The sequence below is a fragment of the Polypterus senegalus genome, chromosome 4 (genome assembly GCF_016835505.1).
Source record: "Polypterus senegalus isolate Bchr_013 chromosome 4, ASM1683550v1, whole genome shotgun sequence".
NCBI classification, from domain to species: Eukaryota; Metazoa; Chordata; class Cladistia; order Polypteriformes; family Polypteridae; genus Polypterus; species Polypterus senegalus.
This window is the reverse complement of record NC_053157.1, coordinates 2,395,430-2,407,530: the sequence shown is the minus strand read 5'-3', so window position 1 is coordinate 2,407,530 and position 12,101 is coordinate 2,395,430. Positions and strand designations below refer to the sequence as shown.

Here is a 12,101-nt window from a genome sequence, read left to right as displayed (position 1 = left end):
TGCCACCTTTGAACTTCCCCAAGTCTGATCGATGAGCTCCGGCAAAACCTTCTCATTAAATACGAAAGCCACCATCCAACTCACAGGTTGGTTCGAGATAAAAGTTGTGCTGAAACCGAAATGCAGCTTCGCTCGAGCGGAGGGTGAAACGTCCTAAAGTTACGCGGCGGTATCAGAATTGTGCGTCTCCATCACAAAACTCCAGTGAAATAACTAGAAGGGCTTGAAATGACAGATTATATTCTTAGATCATCGGGCTGGTGTAGCCAGGCAGAGCCGTACCCGACAGTGGTGCCAATGTCCTGGCCTTACGATTGTTTGATAAGTGCCAGACGCCTGTACTGTACAGGAGGTCCAAGAGTTGGGGCCAATTCACAATTAATGAACAAACCCCCCCACAAAAAAAAACTATGGGTACCCTACGGCTGGGGCAGGACCCATAATTTAGAAAAATGATGATTAACATTTTATAAAAAGCAGTGGTGCCCGTGTGCTTACCAAACCCAATGTGCCACCGAACTGAGCAGCTTCAGTGTAAAACTCCGCCTTTCTAATAAATACATTCCATTGAGCGTTAAGGAGATGTGCATGATGGGGGGGCTTTTTTTCCCTTATTGCACATTGGCGATTCCTAGTTATCTCCACGTTATGCCCATCGGCCGCTGGAGACGAAGCTTCGGCTGAATGAAAAGTTCACATCCGAGCTTTTGTGCTTTCCCCAGGCACCAAAAGGAACGATGATGATAGTGCTGTTGTCTTCTGAGCCGTACTGGAGAGCCTGCGGACGAGAAGAAAAAGGAATGAAGGAAAACCATCCATGGCTGTCAATCAAAGCAACTGCACAGAGAATTCATGAAATAATCTTCATCTTTCGGCTGCTCCCGTTAGGGTCCCTACAGCAGATCATCTTGTTCCTTCTCTTCCTGTCCTCGTCATCTCGCTCTGTCACACCCGTCACCTGCATGTCCTTTCTCACCACATCCATAAACCTCCTTCTTAGGCCTTCCTCTTCTCCTCTTACCTGGCAGCTCCATCCTTAGCATCCTTCTCTCAATATACTCAGCATCTCTCCACACCAACCCAATCTCTCCTCTCTGACTTTGTCTCCCAATTGTCCATACTGAGCTGACCCTCTAATGTCCTCATTTCTAATCTTGTCCATCCTCTTCATACCCAATGCAAATCTTAGCATCTTTAACTCTGCCACCTCCAGTTCTGTCTCCTGTGCCATCGTCACCAACCCATATAACACAGCTGGTGTCACTACTGTCCTGTAGACCTTCCCGTTCACTCTGGCTGATACCCGTCTGTCACCAATCACTCCTGACACTCTTCTTCTCCAGCCATTCCACCCTGCCTGCACTCTCTTCTTCACTTCTCTTCCACACTCGCCATTACTGCTGATCTCAAGTATTTCAACTCCTCCACCTTCATCAACTCTCCTCCCCTCATCCTCTCCATTCCACTGACCTCCCTCTCATTCACTCACATGTATTCTGTCCTGGTGGTCCTACTGACCTTCATTCCTCTCCTCTCATATCTTCATCTCTCCAGGGTCTCCTCAGCCTGCAGATCACAATGTCATCAGCAGACATCACAGTCCACGGGGACTCCTGTCTAATCTCGTCTGTCAGCCTGTCCGTCACCATTGTAAATTAGAAGGGGCTCCGAGAATTCATGAAATAATCATTAATGACATTAATAAATAATCATGGAGCACAGGGGTAAGTAAGCGCTGCTGCTGCACAGCTCTGGCCGACTGGGCTCAGATTGTGGACCCACTTGCTGTCCGTGTGGCTTCATTTCCCCAGAGTCTCTTGTTCTCCTCTCACTGGTAGTGAGTGTGCCAAACAATAGACTGGCAACCCCATCAGGGTTTAGTGCCCTCCTTGTGCTTGAAGCTGCCAGGCTAGGCTCTGACCTCTTGTGACCCCTCTCTGTCTTGCTATATGGTTGTGAGACATGGACGCTATCCGGTGACCTGAGAGGAGGACTGGACTCCTTCATGTGTGTCTCTCTGGATAATCCTTGGGTCTCGCTGGTTTGACTTTGTGTTGCTCATGGGGTCCCGAATGAGGCACATGACCTGCATTGTGAGGGAGCGTCAGTTACGGCACTACGGCCATGTGGTGATCCGGCTCGTAAGATCCTCATTGCTGGGGACTCGAGTGGCTGGACCAGTCCAAGGGGTCACCCACGTAACACCTGGCTGCGGCAGATAGAGGGTCATTTCCGGAGGGTGGGACTGGACCACGTGTCTGCCCGGGGGGTTGCAAACCGGGATCCCGAGTTGTTTTGTCGTGTGGTGGGTGCGGCGACGCGCTGTACCAGTGCAGGCTCCCCAACGTGACTTGACCTCTTGTGACCACCCAGCTGGATTAAGCGAGTTTACAACTGAATGACAACGAATGAGTGTCTGTGTGGCTCCAGCTATTCCAGTCCCACCCGTGTGTCACCTGCTTACCTGGCAGTTGTGAGCGAGCCTGGCGCTTGTATAAGTGTGCCCTGTGATGGCTCAGTTTCAGTCTGGCGACCAGTACACTACAACCACAAACGCGGCCCAACAGGTACAGCTAGTGAATGAATGGAGAGATGACAAAGTAGAAGTCTGCTGCCATGACACACTTTCTAACCAGGGCTCTGGACTGGTGACAGTGGTGGGACAACTGCTTATGAACCCAAGCCACAAACTGCTGGACTGGGAGAGGAGATAAGCAGTGGTGGAGAGGGAGAGACCCTGGTCATCAAGTGAGCCATCATTCAGTTAAGGTATTACCATTCGGGGGGCTAGAATTTACCGTGGTGACGTACTATGACCCCCTGCAGTGGATGGCCACAAATCATATAAGGAGTCTGATCCCCCCCCCCATCACCCGGTGGTTCCTGGACTTCCAACCTGACCTCTTCAAGGTGGTCCACCAGAGGGGTTTCTCTCTACTGCAGTGGCAAATCCCTATCCCGGAAGTTAGACCTCATGGCTGGGTCTGCTGAACCCACTGGGCTCGAACTTGGCGGTGGGAATTCAGGGGCTTGCCACATGGGAGCAAACTGGGAGGTAAGGACACAGACACCAGCGTCCGGGGAAGTGAGATGGTTAACAACCGGTCTTCTCTTGTCCGTAGTCAGGAGGACAAAGCCCACTGATGTCATTTCAGCTTTGGCCCCAAACATCCTCCATCTTCCACCCCATGGACTGTTTAAAGGAGAGTGTCGCTGCAAGTTGGCGTTCATTTTGAATCAGACAGCAAAGAGCACTGAGCTCCAGCACAGAGAAGCAAACCCCAAAGCCTCAGAAGAGGAACACTCAAAGGCAGACAACTTCCACAATGCCGTTTGAGCTTTTTCTCCAAATGAAGCGGGGTGCTGGCTGATCCCTCACTGTGTATATACTGCCTTTGTCCAGTGTCAGGAATGCCAGGGGCCATGACCCGGCCAGGACGCCATGAGGGACCGGATGTGGGTCTGTGCCCACCCTGGATCACGTGGGGGTCGCCTTCCTGGTTGCTTTGGGGGCCACGGGTACAGGGCATGGAAGCTCCACCCTGTAGGGGCCCGTGGTCACCGCCAGGAGGCACCCCAATGCCTTGGGGACCCGGGTACTGAATAAAAGGAGCCGCCTCCACAGCTCTCCTGAGCTTCGTCCTTCCACCTCCCGACTCCAGCCTCGAATGATGGGAGACGGCCCCTTTTATACAGACCCCGGATGAGCCCCAGGTGTTCCCGGCATTCCTCTTCTGGCCACACCCCAGCGTGGCAGAAGTGCCGGCTGTTCTCCTGGCAGCTCTCCGGGCGCCATCCTAATTCTTCCCCCCAGCACTTCCTGGTGTGGCGAAAGTGCTGGGGTAACAGGTCCCCAAGGCATTGGGGTGCCTCCTGGCGGTGCCCACGGGCCCCTACAGGGTGGAGCTTCCATGTCCTGTACCTGTGGCCCCCAAAGCAACCAGGAAGGCGACCCCCATGTGATCCAGGGTGGGCACAGACCCACATCTGGTCCCTCATGGCGTCCCGGCCGGGTCATGGCCCCTGGCATCCCTGACACCAGTTTTAGATGTTTTTCATTTTGCTTATTGTTATTTTTATGAAATTTACAGTATATTCCCCAGTTTTTTTCTACCAATTAGGAGCTGGTCGTCGTTTTTCCTTTTCCATGGATTTACCTGTTTAAACGGGGGTGGCAGGGGGTTGACGGCAGGGTGCTTTGTGGTGTGGCACTGGCACGGCCCGTAACTTCGACACTCTACTAGGAAAGTGAGAAGCAGCGACTACCCACAATTCATTGCTCAGAATCAGTTGGCTAGTCTGGAATGTTACGGCTCTCGACTTGAAGCTGAGGGCTTTACAATGGAAGAGCAGAAATCAGAACTGCGGATTGAACATTTAGAAATCCCACTAGCGTGTTTGGCTATCGATGTGCTTTCAACTCCACACAAATGTCTCGAGTAAAACTTCTGCCCATAAGCTGCATTCACCCATCCACTTATTCATCCGTTTTCGGACCTGCTTGGTCCAATTCAGGATTTTAAGACCCATTTTCAGAAGAAAACTGCAGGGTTTTGGTCCATTCAGGATAATACATGGCCACCAGTGAGTCTAACGTAGTCTGTGCCTGTCCTTGGGGTTCTGGGAAGAAAGTGCAAACATCCACAGAAATGCCACCCATATAGACGCTGAGAGATAACGTGCCAACTCCAACTACCAAGCCTGGCATTCACGCCAAACCTCCCAGACCTGTGGTGTGGGGCAGATAATCACGGTGTCCACCTCCTCCTCCTCCTCCATCATCATGTTACGCTAAACTGGATTTGTCGTCTTGGAGGCACAGATTCACACAGGTGACCTCAGGCACAAGTGCTGCCTAGCGAAGCACAACGGACTCCATGTAGCCTGGACACACGGGAGTAACACAAACAAACTTTGAGACGTCTTTGTCCTTTACACTCCAATCAATGGAGCTGGCTGGCTTCATACCTTCAGGTGCCTTGAGGAGACGTCATCAAGAAGGACTCTGGGCGTAAAATTGGAGTCAAAATGCTTCTCTGATATTTGTCACCCGTCCTGTCACTGAAGCCCTCGGTCACACTGATTCTCTGCTGTTTCGAGATAATGATGCGGCTCAGCTGGCACCCTGGGCCCGGTCTCAGACGTGCAGCCAACACAAAGTTCCACCATATTTATAACAAACCGACATTCTCAGACCTGCTTAATCCAATGGAAGGTCGGTGGCAGTCTGGAGACTCTCCTGGCATCATCATGCACATGCCTACCCTGAATGGAGTGTCATTTCATCAAAGGGCCCACACGCTTTTACACCCAAGCAGGGGGCTAACATAAGATGGCCAGTTAGATGTATCTGTCCAGGAGGAAGTTGAAAACCCCACACAGAAATCGACCCAGCATGACATTCAATCCCAGGACGCTGAAACCACAAGGCAGCAGTGCTGACCACCCTATTAGTTACGTCATCAAACTGTAATCTGAAATTCTCTGATGCCCACAAGTTTACCGAACTTTGATAAAACAGCACAACTGCTTCAGAGGCTCACGCCGTCAGCTCCACCAGCACCTCACAAATGTATGTGAAGGGCGGCAGCCATACTGGAGGTACCCTTGTGCTCCAAAATGGCAGTCTGGTGCCTGCATGGAGATGCTAAGGGTAATAATTAGTGCTGGGCAATGAGTCAAATTTTTAATCAACGCAGACAATCACAACAATCACATTGAAATGTGCAAAATGCAATAATGAACTCCAAAGTAGTGTATTGTGGCTTCATTGCAAATTTCACCAGTCCCATCCACACCAGTGTGTTATAAAGCTTGGGCAGAAAATCCTGTGACTTGTACTCCACACGTCAAGGCGCTATATAACCTGACATTCTATGAGCCTCCTTAATGGCTTGTCTGGCAGTTGATTGTGTAGAGTCCACTACGACTCCTAAATCCTTCTCATGAGGTGGACTGTCAATGTTCAGACCTCCCATTGTGTATTCAAACCTCAAACTTTTGACTTTCTCTTTGTCATACTTTACATTTACTGACATTCCGTTTTCTTCTGCTTAGACTGTAACGGGTCAGCTCTTTTCATCTTTCCTCATAACTCAATCTCTGTAGCCCTGAATCAGCCCAGTTGCTCTTCTATGGACCTTTTCTAGTGCTGCTTTGTCCTTTGTGTAGAGCAGAACTGCCCACAGGACTCCTGATGAGGCCTCACCAGTCCTATCCGTGTAATTCTTCTAAAGAAACATCAAGTCAAGTTCTGAAGGTCCCTGAAGTCCTCCTGTCTACCACACGACTTGGTCACTTCCTAATGTTGGTGTGAAATTCACCCTTCACAAGTTTCCAACTGCGTCCCGGTGTTCTTGATGAAATCATTTTTAAAGTCACCGTCTCGATCCACTGGACTAATTCCCTTTAAAATTTTAAACACTTCAATCATGTCTCCTCTTCATCTCCTGTAACGGCTCAGCTCTTTTAATCTTTCCTCCTAACTCATCCCCTGTAGTCCTGAATCAGCCTAGTCGCTCTTCTCAGGACCTTCTCTTGTGCTGTTATGTCTTTATGGAGACCCAAACTGTACCCAGGACTCCAGATGAGGCCTCACCAGTGGGTTATAAAGCTTCAGCATAACCTCCTGTGACTTGTATGCCACACATCAAGGCGCTATATAACCTGACATTCTGTTAGACTTCTTAATGGTTTCTGATAACTGTCTGGACATTGATTTTTAAAGTCCACTACGACTTTTAACCCTTGTTTGTCAAAATGACAGGTAGGCTATTCAGCATTCATCCTTCTGAGTTCCCCAGCTTCTGCTCTTTCAAACAACTGTGGAGCAGAGTGTCTCTTGATACTGACTGCTGCAGCTCCTCACTTTTTTCCCTTTAATCGGCAGAACGGTCCGTGTTCTTCTTCTTCATGGATTCAACAAAGTGCTGGAAACATTCCTTAGGGATTTGGGTCCATGCTGACTCAGTGGTGTTATGTATCAGCTTGAAGTTCTATGTATTTTATGTTTTATTGTTGTGTTCATTTTCAGTTATTCTTTTCCATGCCTTTATGTTATTTCTATTGTCTTCTCTCGTAATTCTATAATTACGTACTGCTGTGGGTGGAGCCCCAGGTAGCGGGTAAAGACCACGACTGAGAGAGAAATAACGCTAACAAATACCAATTGGCTTTAAGAAAATAATCATAGACATGTTAAGTGTTGATATTTTATCATTTTTTTAGCGGTTCCTGATCCCTTTAGTGACACTTTTGCGATGTTTGCTACTAAGATTTGTAATAATAAAGAGCATTATTTGGTAAAAACGTTACCAACTTTTGCAGTAACGTATGTACGTACAACAGAACTAACTCTCCAGCTGTAAACATTCTGAAAGAGAAACGTCCGCCCTTTATTTTGATTGGGAATACGTGAATATTAAGTGAATTATGATGACATTGTAGCCAGTTAAGTCAAAGTAGCAGAAAATGACCAAAAAGTGCGGTGCAGTTTAAAGAGTTAGAAGACCGCAGCACCATTATAGATGGATAGATACTTTATTAATCCCAAGGGGAAATTCACAGCAGCAGTATACTGATACAAAGAAACAATATTAAATTAAATAGTAATAAAAATGAAAAAAAATTAAAATAAAATTAATGTTCGCATTTACTCCCCCGGGTGGAATTGAAGAGTCGCATAGTGTGGGGTCTAATCCCCTTGTGTGCACATAAAGTTCAATCTAATTGATCTCTCAAAACTAGTTCAGTTTCTCTTTCCTGAGTGACTTCAATGGAATTCACGCAGCTCGCCAAAATAATAATAATAATAATAATAATAATAATACATTACATTTATATAGCGCTTTTTTATCAGTTACTCAAAAGTCCTCAGCATTGCCGTGTTTTTGCTGAACTCGAGGTGAAGTGAATTCAGTGGGGTTCGCTCATCACGATTTACTACACGTGCATTCTTTATACCTCTGCTCAGTTTTTTTAATTGAAATTCGAATTGATTACACTGTACTTATGCAGGGTGTGCCAACTGATGAGGTTCATTGGTGGGGAACGCAAAGGGGAGAGGCGAGCATCTCCACGGTTAACCATCTACTGGCACAGGCCTGTTACCCCTGGCTCCACTTTGAAACTACCAAAGAGTAAACACCAAGCAGAGTAATGAAATAAAAAGATGATTACAAATAAGCTTTGCTTTTGAAAAATACCAACAATAAAGAAGTGTCAGCAGTGGGGGTGCCACTCACCTGTTCAGAGATCACCTGGGCAGCTTCCAGGGGGTCATGGCACTGATTGATCACGTCACAAATCTCCTGGCTGTTCATGATAAAGTTGACACCATCGGTAGTCAGCGCCAGGAAAGAGTCGTACACGTGATGGAGCTGCGAGGAGACAAGAACACACACTCAATGACTGTGGGCCTTTTGCACGCCATAAAGTAAATGTATTCATTTGCCTCAGAATTATGTCCACCTTATGTAATCCAGGGTTGGACCCTCTTTAATCCACAGAAGGGCCCATGTTCTTCTTCTTCATGGAGTCAACAAAGTGCCAGAAACATTCCTTAGGGATTATGGCCCATGCTGACTCAGTGGTGTTATGTATCAACTTGAACTTATATGTATTTTAGGTCTTATTGTTGTTTTTGTCAATTTGCAGTTATTCTTTTTCATGTCTTTATGCTATGTAATTTTATATTTACGTTCTACTGTTTCTTATTCTTTGTGGGTGGAGCCTCAGGAAGTGGGGCTACCCTGACGTCACTGCTTCTGGTTCATCACTCTGGCTATACTGTATATGTGAGCTGAGAAGGCTCAGGAGCAGGAGATCATTCATTTACTATGGGGTTTGTAAGTATTACCATATTCTGCGGTTGGATTTTCCATTTTTCTGATTATTCTTGCTCTGTCTTAAGAATTCTGTTTATTGGATTTCGATTTTGGGGACTTGTTTGCTTAGGATGAAATTGTTAGGAAGCTCCGATGCCTCTTTTTGTTTTGTATTCTATTTTCATTAGAGAAATCCTTCATTTATAAAGATTTGTTGTTTACTCCTTTAATACCAGCCAAGGGTTTACGGTTATCTCGCCTCTTGTAGGACTTGTGTTATATTTCTGAGCTATATACAGATGTTTTGCCATTAACCCCATTAGAAAATTAGAGCAATCTGGACGATAACAGGTGTGATGGACGGCTAGCATCTTTGCCACAGCTGGGGCGCCTTTATGGAAGGACCTGGAAAGAAATGATATCTCCCCCCAGGGGGTGTCTGGATGGTTCCGGAGCCCTGGACTGCAGCATTTTCGCCACACAAGGAACTGCTGCCGGAAGAGAATTCGGGCGCACCAGGAAGATCATCAGGGAGCACCTGGAGAAATTGCAGGTGCAATATAAAAGAAGCCGCCTCAATCCGTTCATGGAGTTGGAGTCGGGAGGTGGAGGACAGAGCTTGCAGGAGAAGTAGAAGAGAAAGAGAGAGAATAGAAAAGAAGGGACTGAGCTGTTTGTGGTGATTTGTGTACTGTGTGCCGGAAAAGGAAAAGACATAAAAAACATCTGTGCTTTGGGACTTATGTGGTCGGTCGGTCGGTCGGTCTGTCTGTCTGTCTGTCTGTCTGTCTGTGTCGGGGCTCATTTTTCCACACAGGCAATTCAGTCCAACAAAGCTAGCCAGTCATATCCACTTAATTCTTCTAAAAAAACAAAGTCTAGTTTTTAAATTCTCTAAAGTCTTACTGTCTATGGTTTTCTGTGTAAAGAAAAACTTATTGTTTGTACAAAATTTACCCTTAAAATAACAGCCTCGATCCCTGGACTAACTCCCTTCATAATTTTAAACAATCAGGTCTTCTCTTAATCTTCTTTTGCTTAAACTGAAATGGCTCAGCTTTTTAAATTTTCTTCATAATTCATCCCCTGTAGCCCTGGAATCAGCCTAGTTGCTCTTCCCTGGACCTTCTCTTGTGCTGTTATGTCCTTTTTGTAGTCTGGGGACCAAAACTGCACCCAGGACTCCAGATGAGGCCTCACCAGTGTGTTATAAAGCTTGAGCAGAACCTCCTGTGACTTGAACTCCACACGTCAAGGCGCTATATAACCTGACACTCTATTAGCCTTCTTAATGGCTTCTGAACACTGACTGAAAGTTGATAGTAGAGAAGATTTGAGAAGAGATAGCAGAGTCCACTATGACTCCTAAATTCTTCTCACAGGGTGAACTTTCAATTTGCAGGCCTCCCATTGTGTGATCAGACGTAACATTTTGAGTTCTATGTGTCATACTTTACATTTACTGACATTCAACTTAATCGCCCACAAATCTGCCCAAGCCTGTCTGCTGTCCAAGTGCCTCTGTGATGATTCAATGGATTCCAGATTAACTGCCAGTCCACCTATCTTGGTATCACCTGCAAACTTTACCAGCTTGTTCCTTATATTCCTTTCCAAATCATGTATTTATATTAAAGATAGCAGCAGCCCTAGCAGTGCCCCCTGCTGGTCTCCACTCTTAACGTCACCCTAATTCTGATGAGGTTCCTCACACCATCACCCTCTGCCTTCTGTGTCTGAGCCAATTCTGCACCCATCTACACACATCACACTGAACTGCCACTTCTTTTTGATGCCCACCCTCTCATGTGGCACCTCATCAAATGCTTTCACAAATCATCTCATCTGCTCCTCTCTGGTCGTCTCCTTTTGTTGCCTCCTCACAGAATTCCAGCCTGTTAGTGAAACACGACCTCCCTCTTCTGACCCCACGCTGGCTGTCCTGTCCTTGCCATGTGTTGCTCAATCTTATCCTTAATAATTCCTTCCATTCATTTTCCTGTGATGCACGTTAACCATATTGGCCTATAGTTGCTTAGAACTACCTGGTCATCCTTTTTATATTATGTGATAATATTTTCCATTTTCTAGTCCTTTGGAATTTCCCCAGTGGACAGTGACTTCCTAAAAGTATGTGTCATTGGTTTATAAATGTATTTGCTAACCTTCTTAGCAACTCGAGGCTAAATATTATCTGGTCCTGGTGATTTGTGTGATTTCAGCTTATTTAATCATCACAGCTCTTCTCTCTCTACAATTTCCAAGTCCCTCAGCACCTCCTTAGTAGTCCCTGTTACTGCTGGGTGGTTATCCACTTCTACACAAATGTAAGTTTACAGCATCTGCTACTTTACTGTCTGTATCTTTAAATCCCCCTTTACTTTTCCTGATGCACTTCACCTCCTCCTTGACTGTTTCTTTACTGCTAAAATACTGAAAGAAACTGTTTGGGTTCTCTTTCGCCTTATCTGTTATATTCCTCCGTCTTTTAGCCTCCCTGATATCCTTCTTCATGGTTGCCCTCACGTTCTCTTACATCCTACGGTTCACATTGGAGGTATTTAGTCTTATTTGTTGTATTTGTCTGTTTTTACCTTTGCAGCTTCTTTATTAAACCAAGAGTTTAAGTTTAAGATTTTTTTTAATTTCCTACTAATTCCAAATTTAGGTATGTACCTGTCCTGCATTACATGTAAAACATTTTTAAACCTGTTCCTCGACTGTCTCCACACCTAAAAGCTTCTCCAAGTCCATCCTTCTTCGACTTTGCTGTGTCTGCTCAAAAACTGCTCTGCTATACCCTACTTGACCCTAGCGGTTCAATCGCCTCTACACCATCAATTCTAGCAGGATTATTAGAGAACACTAAATCTAGACCGGCTTCACTCCATGTTGCTGCGCTAACAGTCATTGATGAATTCTAAAACTCCTTCTCTTGTGCTCCGCTTCTTTTTTTCTTCCCGCGTCATCCCAGTAAATATTTGGGTAATTAAAATTCCTCATGACATTGATACCCCCTGTAAAGTTGCCTTTTTAATATCACTAACGAGCTGCGTGTTGAAATTACTGTCTGCATGGCACGGTCTGTAACACACTTCTAGGGGTCCAGTGCCGCTAAGACTCACATCTTCGAAGAGGCGGTGATTTATTTATTTTTTTAGTGGAGATTCCAGGGACGCACCCAGCCTGGGCCCGACCTGCACAGACTCACACGCAGAGACACAAAACCAACAAATGAATAAATAATATACTAAATGAAAACCCAATACACAACGA

The 12,101-nt window shown here is 46.1% G+C and overlaps 1 protein-coding gene across 2 annotated transcripts in view; it reads right to left on the bottom strand.

Annotated features, from left to right (window-relative positions):
* Nucleotides 1–601: 601 nt before the first annotated feature.
* Nucleotides 602–12,101, bottom strand: part of ppm1kb (protein phosphatase, Mg2+/Mn2+ dependent 1Kb) — a 106,365-nt gene continuing 94,865 nt past the window's right edge. For both annotated transcript variants that reach the window (XM_039750148.1, XM_039750150.1), the window contains exons 6-7: nt 8,244–8,378; nt 602–778 (exon numbers count right to left, since the gene is read on the bottom strand). In XM_039750148.1, coding sequence (XP_039606082.1) covers nt 647–778; nt 8,244–8,378 — 267 coding nt within the window. In that variant the 3' untranslated portion in view covers nt 602–646. The remainder of the gene's footprint in view (nt 779–8,243; nt 8,379–12,101) is intronic.